At 37.8% G+C, this 23,168-nt stretch overlaps 1 protein-coding gene and 1 pseudogene across 3 annotated transcripts in view; one reads left to right on the top strand and one right to left on the bottom strand.

The window, feature by feature from the left end:
• Positions 1-17,668, top strand: part of COL4A5 (collagen type IV alpha 5 chain) — a 250,361-nt gene extending 232,693 nt beyond the window's left edge. The window contains exons 48-51 of one of the 3 annotated variants that reach the window (XM_065915480.1): positions 148-319; positions 3,242-3,356; positions 3,959-4,131; positions 4,978-6,205. In XM_065915480.1, coding sequence (XP_065771552.1) covers positions 148-319; positions 3,242-3,356; positions 3,959-4,131; positions 4,978-5,059 — 542 coding nt within the window. In that variant the 3' untranslated portion in view covers positions 5,060-6,205. Of the gene's footprint in view, positions 1-141; positions 320-3,241; positions 3,357-3,958; positions 4,132-4,977; positions 6,206-17,478 lie in introns of those variants that run through there. The other 2 variants (XM_065915478.1, XM_065915481.1) reach the window with 2 other exon arrangements.
• LOC136153544 (translationally-controlled tumor protein pseudogene) lies at positions 17,519-18,211 on the bottom strand (annotated as a pseudogene).
• Between the last annotated feature and the right edge of the window lie 4,957 nt (positions 18,212-23,168).

Raw genomic sequence — 23,168 nt, 5'->3', positions numbered from 1 at the left:
TTTACTGACTGAGTTACCAGAGAAGACCTGGTTATCATCTAAGAGATAGGGAAAAGTTACTCTTTGAAAGGTTGTTTGTTAGTATGTTAGAAGAAACTAATTATCATGACACTTTTCCTTTTTCTCCCTATTTCTTCCCAGGAACAGCTGGCAGCTGCCTTCGTCGTTTCAGTACCATGCCTTTCATGTTCTGCAACATCAATAATGTTTGCAACTTTGCTTCAAGAAATGATTATTCTTACTGGCTCTCCACCCCAGAGCCCATGCCAATGAGCATGGAACCCCTGAAGGGCCAGAGCATCCAGCCATTCATTAGTCGGTGAGACATGGGTATACCGTTGACATTTGCTGATCTCCAGTTAGTTTAGCTAGTTAGAAATGAGTCCAAAGATAATAATCTGACCATATTCCTCTCAGGTTATGTAGAACAGAGGAACCTTTATAATGTTCAATTCAATATGTAGTTTGATCCATATTTATTGGAGATCTTCTTTTGACCAGGATCAGTGATATACTAGTGTAATATAAAAAAAAAAAAAAACCCTCAAAATCTAGTTATTAGGCAACTATACATAAATTAATATGTATCAAGCTTGGGCTCCATGCTGCAATAAATCTAATAAAGTATTAGGAAAGGGATATTTAATTCCAACTGGAGAAATCTGAGATGACTATATGGAAAAAATGTGTTTCGAACTGCTTAGCCCTTTAAGGATGTAAAGGACTTGAGACAGGCATTTATAATGGAGAAGAGCATTCTAGGTAGAGAAAATGGGAATGGATTTGTAGACTGATGTGTCTAGAATCTATTACTAGTGTCCAAAGGGTACAGAGGGAGAAGAGATTGGAAAGTTAATTTGGACCCAGTCAGTAGAAGGCTTTCAGTGTCAGGTTTTAGTTTGAAATTTATTTGGTATATAATGGGGACCTCTGAAGTTTTGGAGCTACATTTCAGGGAAGATTACAGAAGCATCAATGTGTAACATGGTTCCAGAGGGGATAATCCAGAGGTAGAGAGACCAGGTAGATTAAGCATATTGCTATAGTCCTTGTAGGAGTGGTTTGGAACTCTCAGTGGGGGTACATGTATCACATTAATAGAATAAATAAGATTTAGCAATTGATTAGTTATGGGAAGGAAAAGTGATAGCTGAGACTTGGAGCATGAGTATCTTTTTTCTTTTTCTTTTCTTTTCTTTCTTTTTTTTTTTTTTTTTTTTTTGAGCATGAGTGTCTTAAGAGGAGGGAGGTACTGTTAATAAAGATTTCCTAGAATGTTGCCACATTAGAACCTGGGTAAAACTCTACCTCCTAAGCATATTAGGTATTGCCATTTTCATTCTGATCATGACCCAATTGATCTAGGAGTCTAGTAACCATAAAGGATGAATCATTGGAAACTTTAGTTTCTTTGACATTAAATATAAAGGTTAAGCCTAGTTTAGCCACTCTTAATAGCAAATTCATGGAGCCCTTTTTAGTATATTTGCTTCAATCCTTTGGGAATTCATTTTCTTAATGAATGAAATAAAACTATCTTTATTCACAGGTGACATGATAGTCTACATAGAAAATCCTACCCTTTCCCTCACAAATCTAGAAAATATTTTCTAGTACTAACAAGTGAATCTATTAAAGTTGCAGGATATATAACAATCAATTATATTCCTATGATAGAAAAATTATTTGCAGTTGCCACCCAAACATGAAATACCTAGAATAAGATGAACAAAAGCTGTACAAATATTACAAAAATATTTGTAAACTAAAAATCTACAAAACACTGATAAAAATTTTTTTAAAAGAGCTAAGTAACTATAGAGATATACTTTATTCAGGGAATGCAATATGCAATATTTTTGACATGTCAATTCTGCCCAAATTGATCGACAGATTCAGTATAATCCTTATCAAAATTCTATAAGGTTTTTATATTTCTTGTAGAAATTGGCAAGCTGATAATAAAAATTATATGGAAAAGCAAAGGGCATAGAGGAACCCAAATAATTTTGATAGGGAAGAACAGAGTCAAAGGACTCACATTTCCTGACGGTGTGAATTACTACAAAACTACAGTAATTAAGATAGTATAAAATTGGTGTTAGGAGAGGCATATAGATTAACATAAAAAACAGGAAATTAAAAAATGGATTCAAATTCATATCATTAACAGATGAGTACAAAACAGGTATTCAGATAATTTTATAAAGAAGGGATAATCTTTTCAACAAATGGTGCTGAAACTATTGGATAGTCAAATGCAGTGAATAAATAAAAAAGATCCATAACCTCACACTTTACATATATACAAAAATCAACTTTAAATGGATCATAGGCCTAAAGGTAAAACCAAAACTACATTAAGTTTTCAAGGAGAGGGTAGGGTAAAATATTTATGAGTTTAGGAAAGATCTCCTAGACAGGGACAAGAAAAATAAATCATAAAAAATGATAAATAGGGCTTCTTCTGGGAATTCATTTTTGTGCATGTGATTTTTTTTCAACAATTCCAACTCTTTGGAGTAAAAGATCCCCTAAAGGCATTCCCTAATTGGTAGATTAACTTTGCCAAATTGGTTTAGTCATATTTCAAAAGGTCCCCTGTTGCTCTTTATTAAAGATTTGGTAGACTTAGCTGCACTTTACTTGATTTTATAGACAAGTACCCAGACACCACATCTCCAAGTGCCTTGGTACTTGTCCAGTATTCTGCATATGTTGTACTTCTAAAGAGATAGCCAAATGGTTAATAAATATCCCTTGGGCCAAAAATAATGGGCAGGGATTAAGAAAGTGTCTTGTTTCTTGTCTTCTTCAGTTTACCAGACATTGTTCTTAGCACAGTTTCAGTAGTACTGAATGTCTACCCTCAAGTTGAGCACTTTGACAGCAAGTAGTATGTGCAATACGCCAAGCCAAACTCTTGCAGCAGTTATGACATTGACTATTGCAAGTATGAATACAAGTTTAGGGCAGGATGGAAAATGAAAATGCCATAGCAGTGGTTCTGTAGTTTCTTTAAAAAAGAAAAAACTTACAGGTTTCATTTATAACTTTATTATGTATATTGGGAGGCTGGGCTTATGCAAAAGCAGTCCTCAAAGTACATTTTTCTCCTCTTTTTCTGAGCACTGTAGACCCCTTGTTGGGATTTTATAACAGGAAGGCTTCCAAAGAAGAGGGACTGCTATTTCCTATGTGCTCATTCTGTAGATTGTGTTCCTTCTGTGTTCCTTACCAGATGTGCAGTATGTGAAGCTCCGGCCGTGGTGATTGCAGTCCACAGTCAGACCATCCAGATTCCCCGTTGTCCTCAGGGATGGGATTCTCTCTGGATTGGTTATTCCTTCATGATGGTATGAATCACTCTTCCTTGGCTTTGTCATCCTAGCTAACTGTCCATCATATCTGCATTTCTTCCTAATATGAGGAATCCCTGTCATTTGAACCTCGTATAGCTTCTATCTAAGCACTGTGTTCCCTTTCATACATTTGCTGGAACAGATTTTCACAATCCATCTGTTTCTTTTGTTGAGAACCTTTGGTGTGAATACTGTTCTCTTAACTTTGGCTCTATTTACTTCACTGGATTTGAACATTTGGCCAAGGTCAGAAGGCAGTGGCACCCCACTCCAGTACTCTTGCCTGGAAAATCCCATGGGCAGAGGAGCCTGGTGGGCTGCAGTCCATGGGGTCGCAAAGAGTCGGACATAACTGAGCGACTTCACTTTCACTTTTCACTTTCATGCAATGGAGAAGGAAATGGCAATCCACTCCAGTGTTCTTGCCTGGAGAATCCCAGGGATGGGGGAGCCTGGTGGGCTGCCGTCTATGGGGTCGCACAGAGTCGGACACGACTGAAGTGACTTAGCAGCAGCAGCAGTAGCAGCAGCACTTATCTTTGGATACTCACTAAGGTTCATGGGTATTGTGGCACATTTTCCCTTGTCTTTTCTAGCACACAAGTGCAGGGGCAGAGGGCTCAGGCCAAGCCCTGGCCTCCCCTGGTTCCTGCTTAGAAGAGTTTCGTTCAGCTCCCTTCATTGAGTGTCATGGGCGGGGGACCTGCAACTATTACGCCAACTCCTACAGCTTTTGGCTGGCGACTGTAGATGTGTCAGACATGTTCAGGTAAGGTGCTTATGGCTTTAGTTTAGGTCGTAAGCTTCCTTCAGGGGTGCTGGAGGAAGAGAAAGGCAGCTTGTGAATGGTTTATACCCAACAAATGTTAGAAATTTAGAGGACCGTGTCCTTTATTCTTACTTGTTCTCCTCATATACCAGACTCAGGTCAGAAAAACATACTTGACTAATAATAGGTGTATGTGGTTTGAGATGTCATGATGATAATTCTTTAAAAGCAAAACAGAGCAGGAAAAGATTATGTGACCTTCTCAATAACACATGAGCAACTTTTCGACTAAACTGAAGCCACCCTAGAAACTGAAGTAATCTGTGTTGCTTCCCCAGTCCAGTAGTCTCTTTCCCAGGATGCTTTCAAGGTTTCATCCAAGTATTTGAATGAGTAAGGCTACCTGTAATATATGTGCCTGCAGGGGACTTTATTCTATTGGGTATTTTTCAATTTCTATTTTTATATGTTGCTTCTTTTGAGTTATTAACATTTTTCTTATGTATTATCTTTCTGTAACCATTATGTGTTATGTATTATCGTCTGTTAATCATCAATTGCCCAGATCCCCCTCATTCTAGGACTGTTAGAAAAATGTATAAGAGAAAGAGAGGGAGAGACAAATAGACAAGGATGAGAGTGGTGGGGAGGAGAGTCACAAAGATACCTATGACCACTAATGTCTCTTATGCCATACCAGTCATTGCACTAGATTGCACTGCTCAAAAGTTAACCATTAAGTCAGCTACTTAAATACAATATAATGTTTAAGTATGAATTGAACCAATAATATAATTAAAATACCAGAAAAGGCTAATTTGATAGTCTTGTTTTTTTATTTCCCAGCAAACCTCAATCAGAAACGCTGAAAGCAGGAGACTTGAGGACACGTATTAGCCGATGTCAAGTGTGCATGAAGAGGACATAACATTTTGAAGAATTATTTGTGTGTTTTTAAATGTGATATATATATATATATACATATATATATATAAAATTCCCAGGATGCAATGTCTCACTCTCCCCAACTTTACCACTGCTGCCACCAATGGTGCTACTATATATGACCAAGAGAACATGCTGACTAATAAGTCATGAAGACTCAGATGTACCTCAGCAATGTACCAGAGCAAAGTCTCTATTATTTTTCTACAAACGAAATGAGGAAATGAATTTACTTTTTGGGTCCAGAATGACTTTCTCCAAGGATTATAAGATGAAGATTATATATTTTGCCCAGTAACTAAAATGGCACGTTAAAAATTCAATTAAGAGAAGAATCACACTGAGTAAAATAAAAGACTGCCGTTTGGGGGAAGAATTATTTTTCATGGTGCTACTAATCCTACTGTATCCCAGTTTTTTAATATAAAAGTGTTAAGCTTATTTTGCTCTGTAAGTAAAGAATGTGTATATTGTGTAAACAGCCTTTTAGCTCAAAATGTTGAGTCATTTAGAGGTCACCTGACATGAATCACTTTTACAGAAAACTTAGGAAAACCTAGAATACAGACAGCAAGATTTTATATCCAGGTTTATCAAAGTGAGAGTTTATATTCTTGCATCAAGTCACTACTGAGAGTAAATTTGAGTTTTTTTCCCTAAGTTCTCATTTGACTTTTTTTAAAAAAGGTCATTTTTAGTCACTTTAATCAGAATTTTAAATGTACATGTTACATACCAAATTATAATATCTAATGATGCAACTTCTCTTTTGCTGTTTTCTCCAAGACACTCAACGCTAGATGCCCCCAGCTTTGATGTTTCTTGCATCTTGATTTTGCTCATCCCTGACTGGGCAAATTCTCCCATATAATTTTGTGAAACAAAAACGTTTATAAAGTTGATGATTCTCTTCCCTGTGCTTTTTACATAAGAATTAATCTATGGTCTCTGCTTGTTCAAGAACTGGGAAGACAATACTTAATTTGTCTTCTCTCTTCAATTACAAAGCCAACTGATATTTCTTACTGTTTGATTTTAAACACTGTTATAGTCATAGAACACCTTATTTCCCTAGCTGTCATCTTCTCACTTAATGTTTTTAACTCACCATTGTCAATTTAATTAAAGATATCATATATTAAGGATGATTTGTTGTGTATCTCTTCAGCCTATGTGTAAAAATACTGCTCATTTACAGATAGACCACACTTCTGCACATCACCAAGTAGTCGCCCTTCTCAGAGAACCATTTAGAGCAGTTCAAAAGCAAAAGAGGTTTCTGCAGACTTGATCACTCTGATTCCTGATAGGAAACTTACCAGCTGAGCCCCCAGGGAAGCCCAGTAGGAGACAGAGTAAAGCACTTTCTCCAGTGAAGAGAACAACTCATTGGGAAGTATTTTGAGGTGATAAATTTATTAATAACATTGTGTTGATGGCTAAGAAAGGAAGCAGAACTACTTTTCATTTTGGGAATTCATTAATAATGTTTAAAGCAGATTCAGTTCAGTTCAGTTCAGTCACTCAATCGTGTCCAACTCTTTGCGACCCCATGAATCACAGCACGCCAGGCCCCCCCGTCCATCACCAACTCCCGGAGTTCACTCAGACTCATGCCCATCGAGTTGGTGATGCCATCCAGCCATCTCATCCTCTGTCATTAAAGCAGATTAGTGAGTTAATATTCCTATTGATTAAGAATGAACACATGTAGCTCTCTAAAATAGTCATAGACTTGCCTCTATAATAAAATGTGTGTTACAGCTAAGATATGAAACAACCAAAGGATTTTGAGAATTTTAGACCCTAATGTGAGCTCATGCTCTAAGCTCTAAGGCTTAGAGCCTATAGTGGTAAAACTTAGGTTCTAAACAATGGTAGATAATACTGCTGATTTCCAGTAACGCTGTTGATTTCAAGGCTAATAAATTGCAAATTCTAGCTTTATTTTTCTGTGAGCTACACGCACGAAAACACTAATGGGTTATTGTAAGTGAAATGCCATATTACATTCTATGTATTTTTCTACATGCTATACACCTGAAGGTTGCTCCTTGAGTTATAGCTGCAAGCACACATTCCAGAGATTTTGCTGTTTGTAGCTTCCCCTTTCATATTTAGCTGATTGAAAATTTTGACTCAAAAAGAACCTCCTAGATTTTAATAGTTGCATGTATAGCTGGTCTTTGTGTTTCTTGAATGTCCTAACTATTCCCAACCCTGTTTTGTTGTTTAAAGTACATGAACATAATCCATTCCAGAACCTTAATGCTGTTAACTCACCCTTTCCATTGAATATTCTGATTATTCTGATGTAACTGCTCTAGTAGTTACCTATAGTGAATTTTGCAGTCAAACAGTTAATGATTTTCCCACATAGGCAGGCAATGAATAAACTCTTCTACTTAATCAGATATAGTTATTACATGTAGCAACCAAGTGAGATTATATGTGTGTGTGTTTACGCCATGTTGCTATCACACTGATTACTTCCAAGCTTCCGAAGTGTTTTTACTGGACCCCTTGTGGATTGTATAGTGTCTTTTTTCACCTGGCCAAATTTGAAAAGCACTTTCTTATGGTGCTAGTGAGGTTCTTTGCCTCAATTGGCATGTATAATCAAAAACTCACTGGTCATGCCAAGCCATCAGAGGTTTATTCATATGTTAATCACTAGAGGGCACTATCACCTATAAAAATAAATCAACATGGAAATAAATCAGCATGTATTTGTTGAGCTCATTGTTGATGATGCTGGTGGAGCTGTCTAAAGCCCTACCTTTTAGATTCCTTGTTTTGGTTTCACGTATTCTTTCATCTTCATAAAGATCAATAGCAAGTATTTCAAGAGGTGACCCAGTTACCCAATATTTGCATCCAAAATAAGGGACAGCTCTGCTGTCAAAGATTTTCTTAAGAACTTGATTAGGAGTTGGCTCTGGTAGTAATGCCTGTGCCTCTCAACACAGAAGCAAATGTCCTTGCTCCTCTGTGCAATCACTTTTGTTTGGCCAGGATTTCAGTTGGCATCTTTAGCAGAGAAGCTCTGTTCTAGGGCTGGACTATAAAAACATGTTCATCCCTAGGCAGCTCCAACATAAATTGAATAATATTTAAAAATCATATGTCATTTCCATTTTACAGCAGAGGTTTCTAAAGTATATTTGGGATGTTTGGAAGCTTTTTATGGTGGAAGCACTCAGAAGTTGGGACACTGAAGGAAAAAGTCAAGTTGGGCCTGTCTCCCAATTTCCATAACAACAAACATTCATTAGATACTTATTAGCTGTAGGGCACAATGATAGACAGCAATCCAAAATCAACTCAACCAGGAAGGTCATCACCTTTAATATATACTTCCAAAAAGAGGTATGCTGCTCTATCTTTGACTACTAAATCTTTCTAATTCTAGGCTAAACCAGAACAGATCCTAAGGCTTTTTGCTGACTGGAGCAAGCTGACTCACCAGTCCATTCTCTAATACATGGACAGACTAAATCATATTTGATGTGAAAGTGTTAGTCACTCAGTCGTATCCGACTCTTTGTAACCCCATGGACTGTAGCCCACCAGGCTCCTCTGTTCATGGGATTCTTCAAGCGAGAACACTGGAGTGGGTAGCCATTTATGTAACTGTAATTCTCTGTTTTTCTATGAGTATACAGCATGCTCAACACCTGACTCCATAGGTGTCAGATATCTTCACTTATGCCAGATATCTTCTGTTTTCCTCCTCCAGATTCACACTGCATTCTTCACCCTACTTTTTGCCCCCAAAGGTTCCTGTGCTCTCTGACTTCTTCTTGGGGTCAACCAATGGGATTCCCCAATAAGATAGAGTGACGGCCAAGACTGAGATTATGGTATTTATTTTTATGAGGCCTCTAGGGTCACCTCAGATTGGCTTGTATTTCTCAATTGAATGTCTCTGCTCCTCTCAAGATGACCTGTTCTTAATTATCTCCCCCTCTGCTTTTAGTAACATCTCTTACCCCTTCAGGTCTCTGTTTATGATGACAAGTCTGCTGCTCCTGGGCTGCTCACCCTGGATTCCTGTATTTTGTGGTGTCCCGACAGACTATCTATATCTTTCTAAACTCTCCTCAGACTGGTCCAAATATAAATATATTATCTGTTATTGATAACCTGATGAATGCACAACCGCTTCTCATTTACAAAATCTGTGGGAGGTGCTCCATTCTATGGGTGGCAAAACGAGGCTGAATTGATAAAGCCGACATGCATGATTAGCATCTTTCCACGTTGTGCTGAGGGATAAGCCAGAAGAAATGACTTAATATCACCTAATCTAAGACCTATTTACTAAGCTTTATTGGAAGCTGTGTTCCAAGGTCTTAGGGTAAAATGAGGCAAAAATATATGCATTATGATCTTCAACTATATGCCTTTTTTCAAATATTGTCTGTGTCTCTAAAGAATTCATCTTGACTTCCCCCCCAGGTGGTCATTTGGTTTGCTTCATGCCACACCAAATGAAGAATCTCAGTTGGCAGACTAGATGCTAAGCACTGACAACTTGATTCCTGAAAGCTCCTGAAAGAAAACTCCTAGTAGTACTACTTCCACTCAAGAGATCTGCCAAGTCCGGTGTACATGCCTGCTGTTAGTTAAAAAGTCCCAAAGTGTTACTAAGCCAAGAAATAGACAACTTAAGTCACCTAAAACAAGTGGTTTTCTAACTTCAAAGTTGGTGGTTTAGTCACTAAGTCATGTCTGATTCTTGTGACCGCATGGACTGTAGCCTGCTAGGCCCCTCTGTTCATGGGATTTTCCAGCAAGAATACTGGAGTCATCATTGAATGTACAGGAGTGAAGACTAGGCTGGGGATTATGGAAGATGAGACAGCCTCTAAAACCAAAGGCAGTCTGAGATTACCTACAAATTTCAACCAGGGCCGCACAGAGCCTGCCAAGAAGTGATGATACTTTCATTTAAAGTGAAGTAGTTTTATGGTTGACTTCCTTAGGGCCGCTAGAGTCTATCACAAGCCAGAATGGTAAATCAGGTGCCTTATTTTTTGTGTCTTTCTTGAGGCAGTAATTTGACTTTTGCTTGGACTGTAAGGAACACTATTCCTGATGCCTCAGTGGCAACAAGAGTAACACATTTATATAGTTCTTGTTGAGGCAGTCTGAGTGTGAGTTGGAAAAGAATTTCCAGACAGAGTAGTGCAGAAAGGTATGAGTTTATTAAGAACAAAGAGTAGAGATAAAGTGGGCACTGTGAGTGCAATGGGGTGACAACTTCTGACAGACCACGGAGAGTTGGCCCTTTTTGTGAATTAATAGCCAATTTTTATAGCCTCAAGACAAAGAAACTTCCTGCTGGAAGGTTGGCGTTAGGTGATTGATTGGGGCATTATAGGTTGTTTACTGGAGTGGGCATCTTTGCCTAATTGGGAGTCAGGAAGCTTGTTAGTAATGACCAGGGGGGCTTCGGCAGCAGTTACAAAGGGGCTCGGTTAGCTTTGAAGATGACCTTGGTTCTGGCCTCTGCTTCTGTGGCCTTGGTACAAGGCCTCGCACCTTTGGCCTGAGGGCAGGACTCAACAGTTCTCATTAAAATGTCATTGGGGGCAGGACTCAACAGTTCTCACTAAAATCTCATTCTTCACACTTTATTTCCTCTGAGCCTCAGTGAGGCTGATATATTCAAAAGTCCATTGTTCATTTTATAGATGCAGAAGCTGAACCTTATAATAGTTAAGTAACTTTCCCATGGTCACAGAATGAACTATTAAGTTCTCTTTCACTCAAAATCTATTAATCACTATCTAGTCACTATATATAAAAATATTCAAATATCAAATATTCAAATATATATCAAAATTTTCAAAATCATATGTACTAGAGATTCTTGTCATTACAGGGATCTCTGCCTCCTGAGAAATGATAAGTTGCATGTTTTGGAAATCTTGGTCCCTAGCTAATGAACAGTGATTTTTCCAGCACCTTAGTAGCACCTGAGACCCTCTTGAATTAGCTGTGAGACCTAGGGGACTTACATGGTACCTCATGATATTCTTCTCTGTCTGGTCTAAGTCTATGCAGTGAACGGAAACCTTGTGACTCTGGCCTGGTATTGGCCTCACATAACCTTTCTTGGGGATCTTGAATCCAAATAAGCCCCTGGAATTTGAATGCTCTGGTTCACAGATGCCCCAGTGCTACCAGTGTTCAAGTAAGGAACATTGTGTATCAATTGCTATGAAACCTGAGACCATGCAGATACTATCTATCATTTGTTTTAGACAATGTAACAAGTACCCTGGGGGAGGGGAACTTTTCTTCCCTGGGAAGTTCATTATATTTCATTAACACCAATATAAATAAACACAGAAGCAGCTAGAGTTTGCTAACTATAAGATGCACTGGTCATATTTTACATGTAGTAACTTTCCTCATTTGGTTTCCCTCAGCAGAAATTTAGGCTGGGAATCAGATGAACAAACATCAAACCAACTGGGCCAAGGAGTTGAGATTACTTGTCAGAATAGAGATACAGGAAGTGTTAAAGACAAGTTGGAAGACATCTAGGCTAAAATAGGGCCATGGTTAGCTTATAGTAATCAGCACAGTAAGAAGCTGGGCTTTGAGATTACTAGGCTTAAATATGTAAAGTTAGCTATGTACTTTCAGATGTGGCAGCTATTGTCCACCTTAAGGCCAGCAACCGCACAGAAAACCACCCGTATAGAGTGGAAAGAGATAACAGCCTAAAGTCATTTTAACAAACAGATCTAAATGTAAGACCAGAAACTATAAAACTCCTAGAGGAGAACATAGGCAAAACACTCTCCGACATAAATCACAGCAAGATCTTCTATGACCCACCTCCCAGAATATTGGAAATAAAATCAAAAATAAACAAATGGGACCTAATGAAAATTAAAAGCTTTTGCACAACAAAGGAAACTATAAGTAAGGTGAAAAGACAGCCCTCAGATTGGGAGAAAATAATAACAAATGAGGAAACAGACAAAGGATTAATCTCAAAAATATACAAGCAACTCCTGAAGCTCAATTCCAGAAAAATAAACGACCCAATCAAAAAATGGGCCAAAGAACTAAACAGACATTTCTCCAAAGAAGACATACAGATGGCTAACAAACACATGAAAAGATGCTCAACATCACTCATCATCAGAGAAATGCAAATCAAAACCACAATGAGGTACCATTACACGCCAGTCAGGATGGCTGCTATCCAAAAGTCTACAAGCAATAAATGCTGGAGAGGGTGTGGAGAAAAGGGAACCCTCTTACACTGTTGGTGGGAATGCAAACTAGTACAGCCACTATGGAAAACAGTGTGGAGATTTCTTAAAAAACTGGAAATAGAACTGCCATATGACCCAGCAATACCACTTCTGGGCATACACACTGAGGAAACCAGATCTGAAAGAGACACGTGCACCCCAATGTTCATCGCAGCACTGTTTATAATAGCCAGGACATGGAAGCAACCTAGATGCCCATCAGCAGATGAATGGATAAGGAAGCTGTGGTACATATACACCATGGAATATTACTCAGCCATTAAAAAGAATTCATTTGAATCAGTTCTAATGAGATGGATGAAACTGGAGCCCATTATACAGAGTGAAGTAAGTCAGAAAGATAAAGAACATTACAGCATACTAACACATATATACGGAATTTAGATAGATGGTGGCAATAACCCTATATGCAAAACAGAAAAAGAGACACAGAAATACAGAACAGACTTTTGAACTCTGGGGGAGAACGTGAGGGTGGGATGTTTTGAAAGAACAGCATGTATACTATCTATGGTGAAACGGACCACCAGCCCAGGTGGGATACATGAGTCAAGTGCTCGAGCCTGGTGCACTGGGAGGACCCTGAGGAGTCGGGTGGGGAGGGAGGTGGGAGGGGGGATCGGGATGGGGAATACGTGTAACTATATGGCTGATTCATGTCAATGTATGACAAAACCCACTGAAATGTTGTAAAGTGATTGGCCTCCAACTAATAAAATAATATTAAAAAAAAAAAAAAAAAACATATCCTCCTGCTCTGAGAAAGTGGTATTTTCTTTTTTCCCTGTATTGTTTTTTTTTTTAATTGAAGTATACTTGGTTTATATTATTAATATATCTCAGGCATATGATGTAGTCATAATTTTTAAAGGTTATATTCCATTTATAGTTATTACAAAATTTCAGCTATATTCTTTGTGTTGTGCTAAATATTCTTGTAGCTTATTTTATACATAGTAGTTTGTACTACTTAATCCTCTACTGCTATCTTGATTCTCTCCACTTCCCTCTCCACACTAATAACCACTAGTTTGTTCTATATATCTGTTTCTCTTTTGTTATATTCATTTGTTAGATTCTACATATAAGTGAAAACATTGTATTTATCTTTGCCTGGTTTATTTCACTTAGCTTAATGCCCTCCAAGTTCATCCATGCTGTTGAAATGGCAAAATTTCATTCTTTCTATGGTTGAATATGGTTCCATTGTGTATATCTATATAGATAGATAGATAGAAGAATGGATGGATAAATAAATATAAATCACATCTTCTTTATTCATCTGTTGATGGGCATTTAGGTTGCTTCCATATCTTGGTAATTGTAAATAGTGCTGCTATGAACATTGAGGTTCATGTTATCTTTCAGATTAGTATTTTCATTTTTTTTCTGATATATATACCCAAGAGTGGATTGCTGGATCATATGGTAATTCTATGGTGTTGGAGAAGACTCTTGAGGGTCTCTCGGACTGCAAGGAGACCAAACCAGTCAATCCTGAAGGAAATCAACCCTGAATATTCATTGGAAGGACTGATGCTGAGGCTGAAACTCCAATACTTTGGCCACCTGATGCAAAGAACTGACTCATTGGAAGAGACCCTGATGCTGGGAAAGATTGAAGGTGGGAGGAGAAGGGGATGCAAAAGGATAAGATGGTTGGATGGCATCACTGACTCGATGGACATGAGTTTGAGTACGCTCCAGGAGTTGGTGATGGACAGGGAAGCCTTTTATGCTGCAATCCATGGGGTCACAAAGAGTCGAAGATGACTGAGCAACTGAACTGAACAGATTGTAATTCTATTTTTAGTTTTTAAGAACCCTCCATACTGTTTTCAATAGTGGCTACACCTATTTATATTCCCACTACCAGTGTACAAGAGTTCCCTTTTTTCCACATCCTAAATAACACTTGCTATTCGTAGACTTTTGCTGATAGCCATTCTGACATGTGTGAGATATTATCTCATTGTGCAGAAGCTATTATTTTCTTTTGTTCTCTCTGAGCAAGCAGAAGCAGCCACGGGCACAAGACAATGTGCTAAGGCTTTTCTCATTGCAGCTTTATCAGGTTTTTCTTCTTCTATTTTGAAAATCTCTTATTAGGTACATTAAGTATGTACTACAGTGGATGTAAAGTGGTATCTCATTGTAGTTTTGATTTGTATTTTCTTAATGCCTAATGATGGTTTCCCAGGTAGCACAGTGGTAAAGAATCCGTCTGCAGTACAGGAAACATGGGTATGATCCCTCGGTTGGGAAGATCCCCTAAAGAAGCAAATGGCAACCCACTCCAGTATTCTTGCCTGGAGAATCCCATGGACAGAGGAGCCTGGCAGGCTCCATGGAGTCGCAAAGAATCAGCCATGATTGAGCGAAAAAACAACAACAACAACGCCTAATGTTGTTGAACATCTTTTGTGTGCTCATTGGCCATTTGTGTGTCTTCTTCAGTGAAATGTCTATTCAGATGTTTTGCCCATTTTTAAGTTGAGTTATTTTTCTGTTTATTGTTGAGCTGTGAAAGTAATTCATAATATTCCCTTCCATTCTGAGAATCATCTTGTTACTTTCTCGGTGTCCTTTAAAGTACCAAAGATTTTAATTTTGATGAAATCCTATTTATTTATTTTTCCTTTTGTTCCTGGGTCGGGAAGATCTGCTGGAGAAGGGATAGGCTACCCACTCCAGTATTCTTGGGCTTCTCTTGTGGCTCTGCTGATAAAGAATCTGCCTGCAATGTGGGAGACCTGGGTTCGATCCCTGGGTTGAGAAGATCCTCTGGAGAAGGGAAAGGCTACCCACTCCAGTATTCTGGGCTGGAGAATTGCCTGGACTGTATAGTTCATGGGGTTGCAAAGAGTCAGATGTGACTTTCACTTTCACTTTGTTGCTTTTGCTGTTGGAGTCATATCAAATCCAAGATCATGAAGATTTGCCCCTGTGTTTTCTTCCAAGAGTTTTATTGCCTCACTCTTTTACTCAAATCTTGGATTCATTTTGAGTTAATCTTTATACATGGTATGAGGTAAAGGTCCAACTTCATTCTTTTGCATGTGGCTATTCAGTTGTTCCAGCACAATTTGTTGAAAAGACAGTTTTCCCCAACTGAATTGCCTTGGCATCCTTTGAAAAATCAATTGATCACAAATGTGTTGGTTTATTTCTAGACTCTCAATTCCATTCCATTGATCTGTATGTCTGTCTTTATGCCAGTACCACACAGTCTTAATTACTATAACATTTGAGTAAGGTTTGAAATTGTCAAGTGTGAGTCTTCCAACTTTGTTCTTATTTTTAAGGATTGTCTTGGCTTATTCAGTCTCCCTTGTGATTCCATATAAGTTTTAGGATCAGCTTGTCACTTACTTCAAGGGAAAAATAGCAAATGGCATTTTGATAAATTGCATTGAATCTGTACATCACTTTGGGGAATATTGTATTTAAGAAGAAGTATTACAACCAATGAACACAGGGTGTCTTATCATTTATGTAGGTCTTCTTTAACTTTTCAATGATATTTTGTTGTTTTCAGTAAACAAATATTATACTTCTTTAATTTATTCCTAAATATTTTATTTTTTCCACTACTATAAATGGAAATTTTGCCTTAATTCTCTTTTTCAATTGTTCATTGCTTGTGTATAAAAATACAATTTTTTGTATATTGATCCTGAATCCTATAACTTATTAAATACATTTGTTAGCTTGAATGACTTCCCAGGTGGCACTAGTGGTAAAGAACCCGCCTGCCAATGCAGAAGACATAAGAGACAGGGGCTCAATCACTGGGTCAGGAAGATCCTCTGGTTAAGGAAATGGCAACCCACTTCAGTAGTCTTGCCTGGAGAATCCCATGGACAGAGGAGCCTGGCAGGCTATACAGTTCATGGGGTCGCAAAGAGTCGGTCGGACATGACTAAAGCAACTTAGCACACACAGCTTGAATAACTTTTAGTGGATTTCTTAGAATTTTCTATATATAAGGTCATATCATCAAAACAGAAGTGATTTTACTTCTTCTTTTCCAACATTTATGTCTTTTATTTATTTTCTTTTACTGATTGATCAGGCTAGACACTCTACTACAATATTAAATAGAGATGAATCAAAAGGGACATCTTCTTGTTGTACCTAATCTAATGGGAAAAGTTTCAGTCTTTCACCATTAAGTGTGATGTTAGCTGGGGTTTTTCATAGATACCCTATGCCAGGTTGAGAAACTTCCCTTCTGTTCCTAGTTGGTGAGTGGTTTTACCATGAATGGTTGTTGAATATTATCAAATGATTTCTATGCATCAACTGAGATAATCATGTGGGTTTTTTCCTTCATTCTATTAATTATGTGTCTTTACATTCCAGTAGAAATCCCACTTGATTACAGTGTATAATTCTTTTAAGATACTTTTGAATTTGTTTTGCTAGTGTTTTGTTGAGGATATTTTTGTACCAATATTCATAAGAATGTGAATCTGTAGTTTTTTTACAATGCCTTCTCAGCATATTACTGACTTCATGGAATGATATAGGAAGTGTACCTTCCTCTTCAATTTTTTTGGAGGGGTTTGACCAAGGTTTTGTTAATTCTTCCTTAAAAGTTTAGTAGACATCACCAGTGAAGCTCTCTGGTCCTGTGCTTTTTATATGTTGCTTAATTGGATTTGATAGTGGCTTTTATTGTTCTTTTTTTGAGTTTTTTTGGGTCTATATTCATAAAGAATATTGCTCTGTAGTTTTTTCATCATATGTCTCTTGTTTTGGTATCTATGAAGCTTTAGCCTCATGGAATGAGTTGAAAAGTTTTGCCTCTTCAATTTTGGGGGGGAAATTTTGTGAATGCTTGGTATTAATTCTTCTTTTATGTATTTGGTAGAATTCACCAATTATCTTGTTCTAGGGTTTTATATGTGGGAAGTTTTTCAATTAATTGTTCTATCTTTTTACTTGTTTTATCTATTCAGTTTTTTCATTATTGTCAGTTTTGGTGGTTTGTGTTCTAGAAGTATGTTTGTTCCAATTAATGTATATAATTTGTTCACATACAATTGCTCATAGTATCCTTTTTTTGTTTGTTTGTTTAAATGCATTTTATTTTTAGAAAACCTACATGACACTTCTCTCAAAAACAATGCCTCTGCTCCAAATATATCAATGTTCAAAACAAATGAAGAGCTCAAGATGACATCAGTCCCATCTGTCTAAGTCCTGGTGTTGTGTGGATGAAAAGCAGTGGCCAGCCAATTATGACGACAGGTGATTGATCCAAAGTAACTGCCAACTTTGTTAACATTTTTCCATCTCTAAACCATCCTTAAAGAAAATCATATATGGGGTTACACCATCCTCATGGTAGTCCAGCAGAGCAACCATGCCATCTGGATTCATGTTTTCACCAATAAAGAACTGATAGTTTTTGAAATTAGCAAGGATGTGCTTGATTTGTTCTACAGTCCCTGTCATAAAAGATTTTACTCTTTCTGGTCTCCCTTTGATTGACTTCATGTAATTTCTGACGTACTTCTTGTAGGCTTCTTTTGTGAAGCTGGTTTCCTGCAAGTGATGGTTCATGACAATATCGACACCAGTGATCACTGTGCTTTCTGTACTTTCGCCCTCGGGGCCTTCAGCAGAGGCATTTCCACCAATGAGCGAGTCATCGATGTTACCCTCTGTCCTACTGACCATCTTCCCCTCCACCTCCAGACACAGCCCGTCCGCAACCTCCCGGATCTTGTAGATGTCGGAGAACATCTCCTCATGGCTCATGAGGTCCCTGTAGATGATCATGATGGCAAATGGAGGGAGGCGACAGCGGCTCTGGCTTAGCAGGAGCCCGGAGCTCAGAGCGAGCGCAGTGCGGCGGGAGCAGCGCTCGGGGGAGGGGTGAGCGGGCAGAAAAGCTCTCATAGTAGTCTTTTATAGATGGGTTTCCCTAGTAGCTCAGATGGTAAAACATCTGCCTGCAGTTCAAGAGACCTGGGTTTGATCCCTGGGTCGGGAATATCACCTGGAGAAGGAAATGGCAACCCATTCCAGTATCCTTGCCTGGAAAATTCCATAGATAGAGGAGTCTGGCTAGGCCATCATCCATGGGGTTGCAAAGAGTCAGACATGACTGAGTGAAAAACACATTCTTTTATAGTCATTTTTATCTCTGTAACATTAGTAGTAATGCCTCCCTTTTATATCTGATTTTAATAATTTGGATCTTCTTTGTCTTTTGTCTTGTCTATCCCATGAATCATAGCAACATTGGCCTCTTTGGAGTTAGAGATCTATATCTTTAATTCAAGGAATTGGCTTAGATTATCCATGACCCAGCTCCATGGCCTGAAATTGTTCTGAAGGCAATAAGACAGGGCAGATGTAGGTCTTATCAAGTTTGTTTCTCTCCTCTTAGGGATTACTGTTCTTTATTACTTGATATGTAGTGTCTTGAAACTCCTTGTTTCATATTCTGAGGTTCTTTCTTTGGTTGTTTAGGCGGGAGATTAAATAAGGTCCACCTTGGCCAGAAGTAGAAGTCTTAATATCTTATTATTTGCAATTACTTGGTGCCAGCACAGGGTAAATATTCATTACAACAGCAGGCCTAAATCTTTGTAGAGGATTTTGTTTACTATATGGCACATAAGGCTTTAAATGGAGGGTCATCTGTTACCTCTTATGAATATTTGTATTAGGATAGCCTAATCTTCTGTCTCAGCTGTGACTTAACAATTGGAGTTTCAGATATTATTCTCATTAACTCTAGTAATACAGAGTGGGAAAAGTAGGACAGAAATGGTTTTAGGCTCTGATTACACAAAGTGAAATATTGTAAGCACCACTGGTGTAACAGACACATTTCTTGGTGGGGGTAAGGAGTATGAAAACAGGGAAGGAGAAGTGAAAGTCCTCCTTTCAAATCCTACATAGCAAACTGTCAATTTTTTCATGTACCATGTGTCATAGAACTCTAGACTAAGAAGAAATCTTTCCAATCCCAATCCTTATATCCTATTCTACTAGACCTCTTATCAGGACTTTAATTGCTAGGAAAGATGGTTAAAATAACTTCTCCAAGGGAAAAAAGTGGATGAAAAGATAATTATTTGGAAAGGTGGTAGGGCCTGGTCTCTGGCATGTCTAAGATCTCCTGTAGCTCTAAACCTATTTCCAGAATATCAACTCTATACAAACAAAGCAAGAGTCGACTACACTTTTCTAAGACATAAAGTTACCAAACTGAAACCCTTGACAACTAGAATGTTGACCTGTTATCATTGTTGTGCTTCCACAAAAGACATGGTTGTCTTGCAAAAAAAAAAAAAAGGTTTTTGCAGTTTCTATATCTTATATGAAATATATCTACTGTGTAATGTGAGATATTTAGCTATAATTCTCAGTACTAAGCACCATCACCAATACCTCCTGTCATCCCAGAATGAGCATAATCTTCATATAAAGAGGAAAAAAACATAATAAAAAGGCAAGGTTGGAAAGGTAGTTCCCAAAATGCTACTGAGAAAGTTAAAACAATAAGAAAAGTTTAAGCATAGATATATTTTAAATAGCAAACATGCATTCAATTCCCTGAAATGTAGAAAGCACAAAAATGTTAAAAAAAAACGCTTCTTGGGAGCTACAAATATGGAAATATAGAATGAACTGTGGGCATCACATTTTTCTGTACACACTTAAGAATTTACTTCCCATTTCAATGTTTTCTTGCTCATTTTGTTACTGAAATAATATTTCAGATAACTGCCAGTGAAACAGAACACCTTATAATGCATATTCTGAGATTAAAAACTCAAATCATTAACAAAATGAAAAGGCAACCTACTGAATGGAAGAATATATTTGAAAATCATATATTCAATAAGAGATTAATATCCAAAATATAAAAAACTGCACAACTCAATAGCAAACAAAACAAAAACCAATGAAAGAAAGAACAACCCAAAACAATCTGATTTTAAAAATGCACAGAGGATATGAATAGACATTTCCCCCCAAAAAAGACAAACAGTCAATGGGTACATTAAAAGATGCTCAACATTACTAATCATCAGGTAAATGCAGATCCAAAAAAAAAATTATATATTACCTCACACTTGCCAAAATGACTATCATCAGAAAGGCAAGAAATAGCAAGTGCTGGTGAGGGTGTGGAGAAAAGAGAACCTTAGGTCATTGTTGGTAGAAATATAAATTGGTGTAGCCACTATGGAAAAATGTATGGAATTTCCTCAGAAAACTTAAAACTACCATAAAATCCAACAATTCCACTTCTGAGTATTTACCCAATAAATTCATACTAATTTGAAAAGATGTATGCACCCTTATGTTCATTACAACATTATTTACCAAATAGTCAAGATGTGAAAACAATCTAAATATCCATCAATGGATGAATAAAGAAGTTGTGGTATATATGTAAAATAGACTAGTACTCAGTCACAAAAAGAATAAAATCTTGCCATTTACAACAACATGGATGAACCTTGAGGGTATTATGCCAAGTGAAATAAGTCACAGAGAAAGTGCCATGTGGTCTCACTTATATGTAGAATCTGAAAAGCAAAACAAATGAACAAAGAAAACAAAATCCATAGATATAGAAAACAAAAAGGTGGTTATTGGGGGACAGGGAATGGAGGATGGGTGAAATAAGTGAAGGGGATCAATAGGTACAAGTTTCCAGTTAAAATAAATCATGTGGATGTAATGTACAGCATTACAAATGACTATAATCAGTACTGTAGTTCTGATTTGAAAGTTGCTAAGAGAATAAACCTTAAAAGTTCTCATGGCAAGAAAAACATTTGTAACTTTGTATGGCAACAGATGGTAACTATACTTATTGTGGTAATAGTGTATGCCAATGTTGAATAATTACACTTTATACCTGAAACATGGTCAGGTATTTACATGTCAATTACAATTTACATGTCAATTGCACCTCTATTAAAAAAAGAAAAAGAAAGAAAGGAAAAAAAACCCAAGAAATGTCAAGGAGGGGGTTGTTTCTGTTTCAGTTAGATGGACCCAATGTTTAATATTAAGTTAAATCAGTTGTCTCCTCCTAAATGCTCAAAACTTTATTCTAAATAAGTTTTCCCCATTTATATAGCACAGCACTGATGTTACTGACAAATTTCAATGTAGCATGCAACAGTGGTTCCTAATTGCTTTGGCATTTATCATTCACAAGAGACAGGAGGGAAATTTGTCTCATTTTGTACAGCTCAGTTGCATTTCTTATCTCTGAAGTACACTTAAGCAGCAAACTGGGACTTAAGGTAGCTGCCTGAAAACTAGCAACCATTAAAATGCATGTCCTAGAGGAAAAATGTATTGGTTTTTCTAAAACAGAATACAGCTTAGCCTCATTCTGTGCATTAATTCTGCATAATTTCTTTTGCATATTTTATAAATTAGGGGCCATCATTTGGTTTACCCATATAGCCATTCTTACATTTTCCAGGTTCTGCCTTTGAGTTCAAAATATTTAAAAAAGCATTTTGGTGCATTTCCAAGATGCCCTTTGGGGTCAATTAGCATCTAGTAATATTTTTCTAAGCAGTCACTGGAGGTGCTTAACTAGTGCTCGTACTTAGGCATGTTTTACCTGACAAGTCTTCTGAATAGGTTTTATGCTTTAAAGAAACAGTACCTCTTCACATTCTATAGTGAGCATGTGGCTGCTCTATGTGATTAAGGGAGTGGAGACGCTGAAGTTCTGTTCACATACTCTTCAATGTAAATCTTTCCAGCTGTCAAGTTCTGCTGATTGTCAAAGCGGTCACACTGACTATGCCTACTGTTCCAGGAATCCAAGTTCCATTAAAATGTGAATCACCAAATGAGTATACAATGATTATATAGACTAAAAAGCACAGATGTGCCTGTTTCTGAGGGGCTGTTTGGGATGAAAAAACATATATCTCTGGGCTATGCGATGGTAAATACAGATTGCCTCCCTTGAAGAGAGGATTAGAGTTCATATATATCTATGTAGATGTGTATATATACACATACATATACACACATACAGGCTTCTCAGGTGGCACTAGTGGTCAAGAACCTACCTGCCAATGCAGGAGATGTAAGAGACACAGGTTTGATCCCTGGGTCGGGAAGGTCCCCTGAAGTAGGAAATGGCAATCCACTCCAGTATTCTTGCTTGGAGAATCCCATGGACAGAGGACCCTGGTAGACTAGTCCATAGGGTCTCAGAGAGTCAGACTTGACTGAAGTGACTTAGCATGCATGCATACCCACAAACAGCTTCCCAACAGTTAAGAACTTGCCTGCCAATGCAGGAGACTTAAGAGACATGGGTTCCATCCCTGGGTTGGGAAGATCCCCTGGAGAAGGAAATGGCAACCCACTCCAGTATTCTTGCCTGGAGAATCCCATGGACAGAGGAGCCTGGTGGGCTACAGTCCATAGGATCGCACAGAGTTGGACACGACTGAAGCGACTTAGTACACATGCATACATAGATACACATTTTAATTACATGTGTTTAAGATAATCTGTTGTGGACAGTTTCTAATGATAAAGGCAGTCTAACTACGCATTCCCATGGTGATATCCTTTTACACAGAACTTCTTAGGTACATCAAGCTGTACATTGAACTTGATTGTCCACAAACACAACCCATGTAGCTTGTAGACTATGCACATGATGTGGGGACCGCTTCCTACCCTGTAGTCCATCTGACCCCACCAACCCCCTCCCCTTTCCTGCACTGATCCTTGAGCAAGCATGGGTTCCAAAGTCTTATTACAGTGTCC

The sequence above is a fragment of the Muntiacus reevesi genome, chromosome X, assembly GCF_963930625.1.
Source record: "Muntiacus reevesi chromosome X, mMunRee1.1, whole genome shotgun sequence".
NCBI classification, from domain to species: Eukaryota; Metazoa; Chordata; class Mammalia; order Artiodactyla; family Cervidae; genus Muntiacus; species Muntiacus reevesi.
This window is presented reverse-complemented; position numbering and strand designations above follow the sequence as displayed.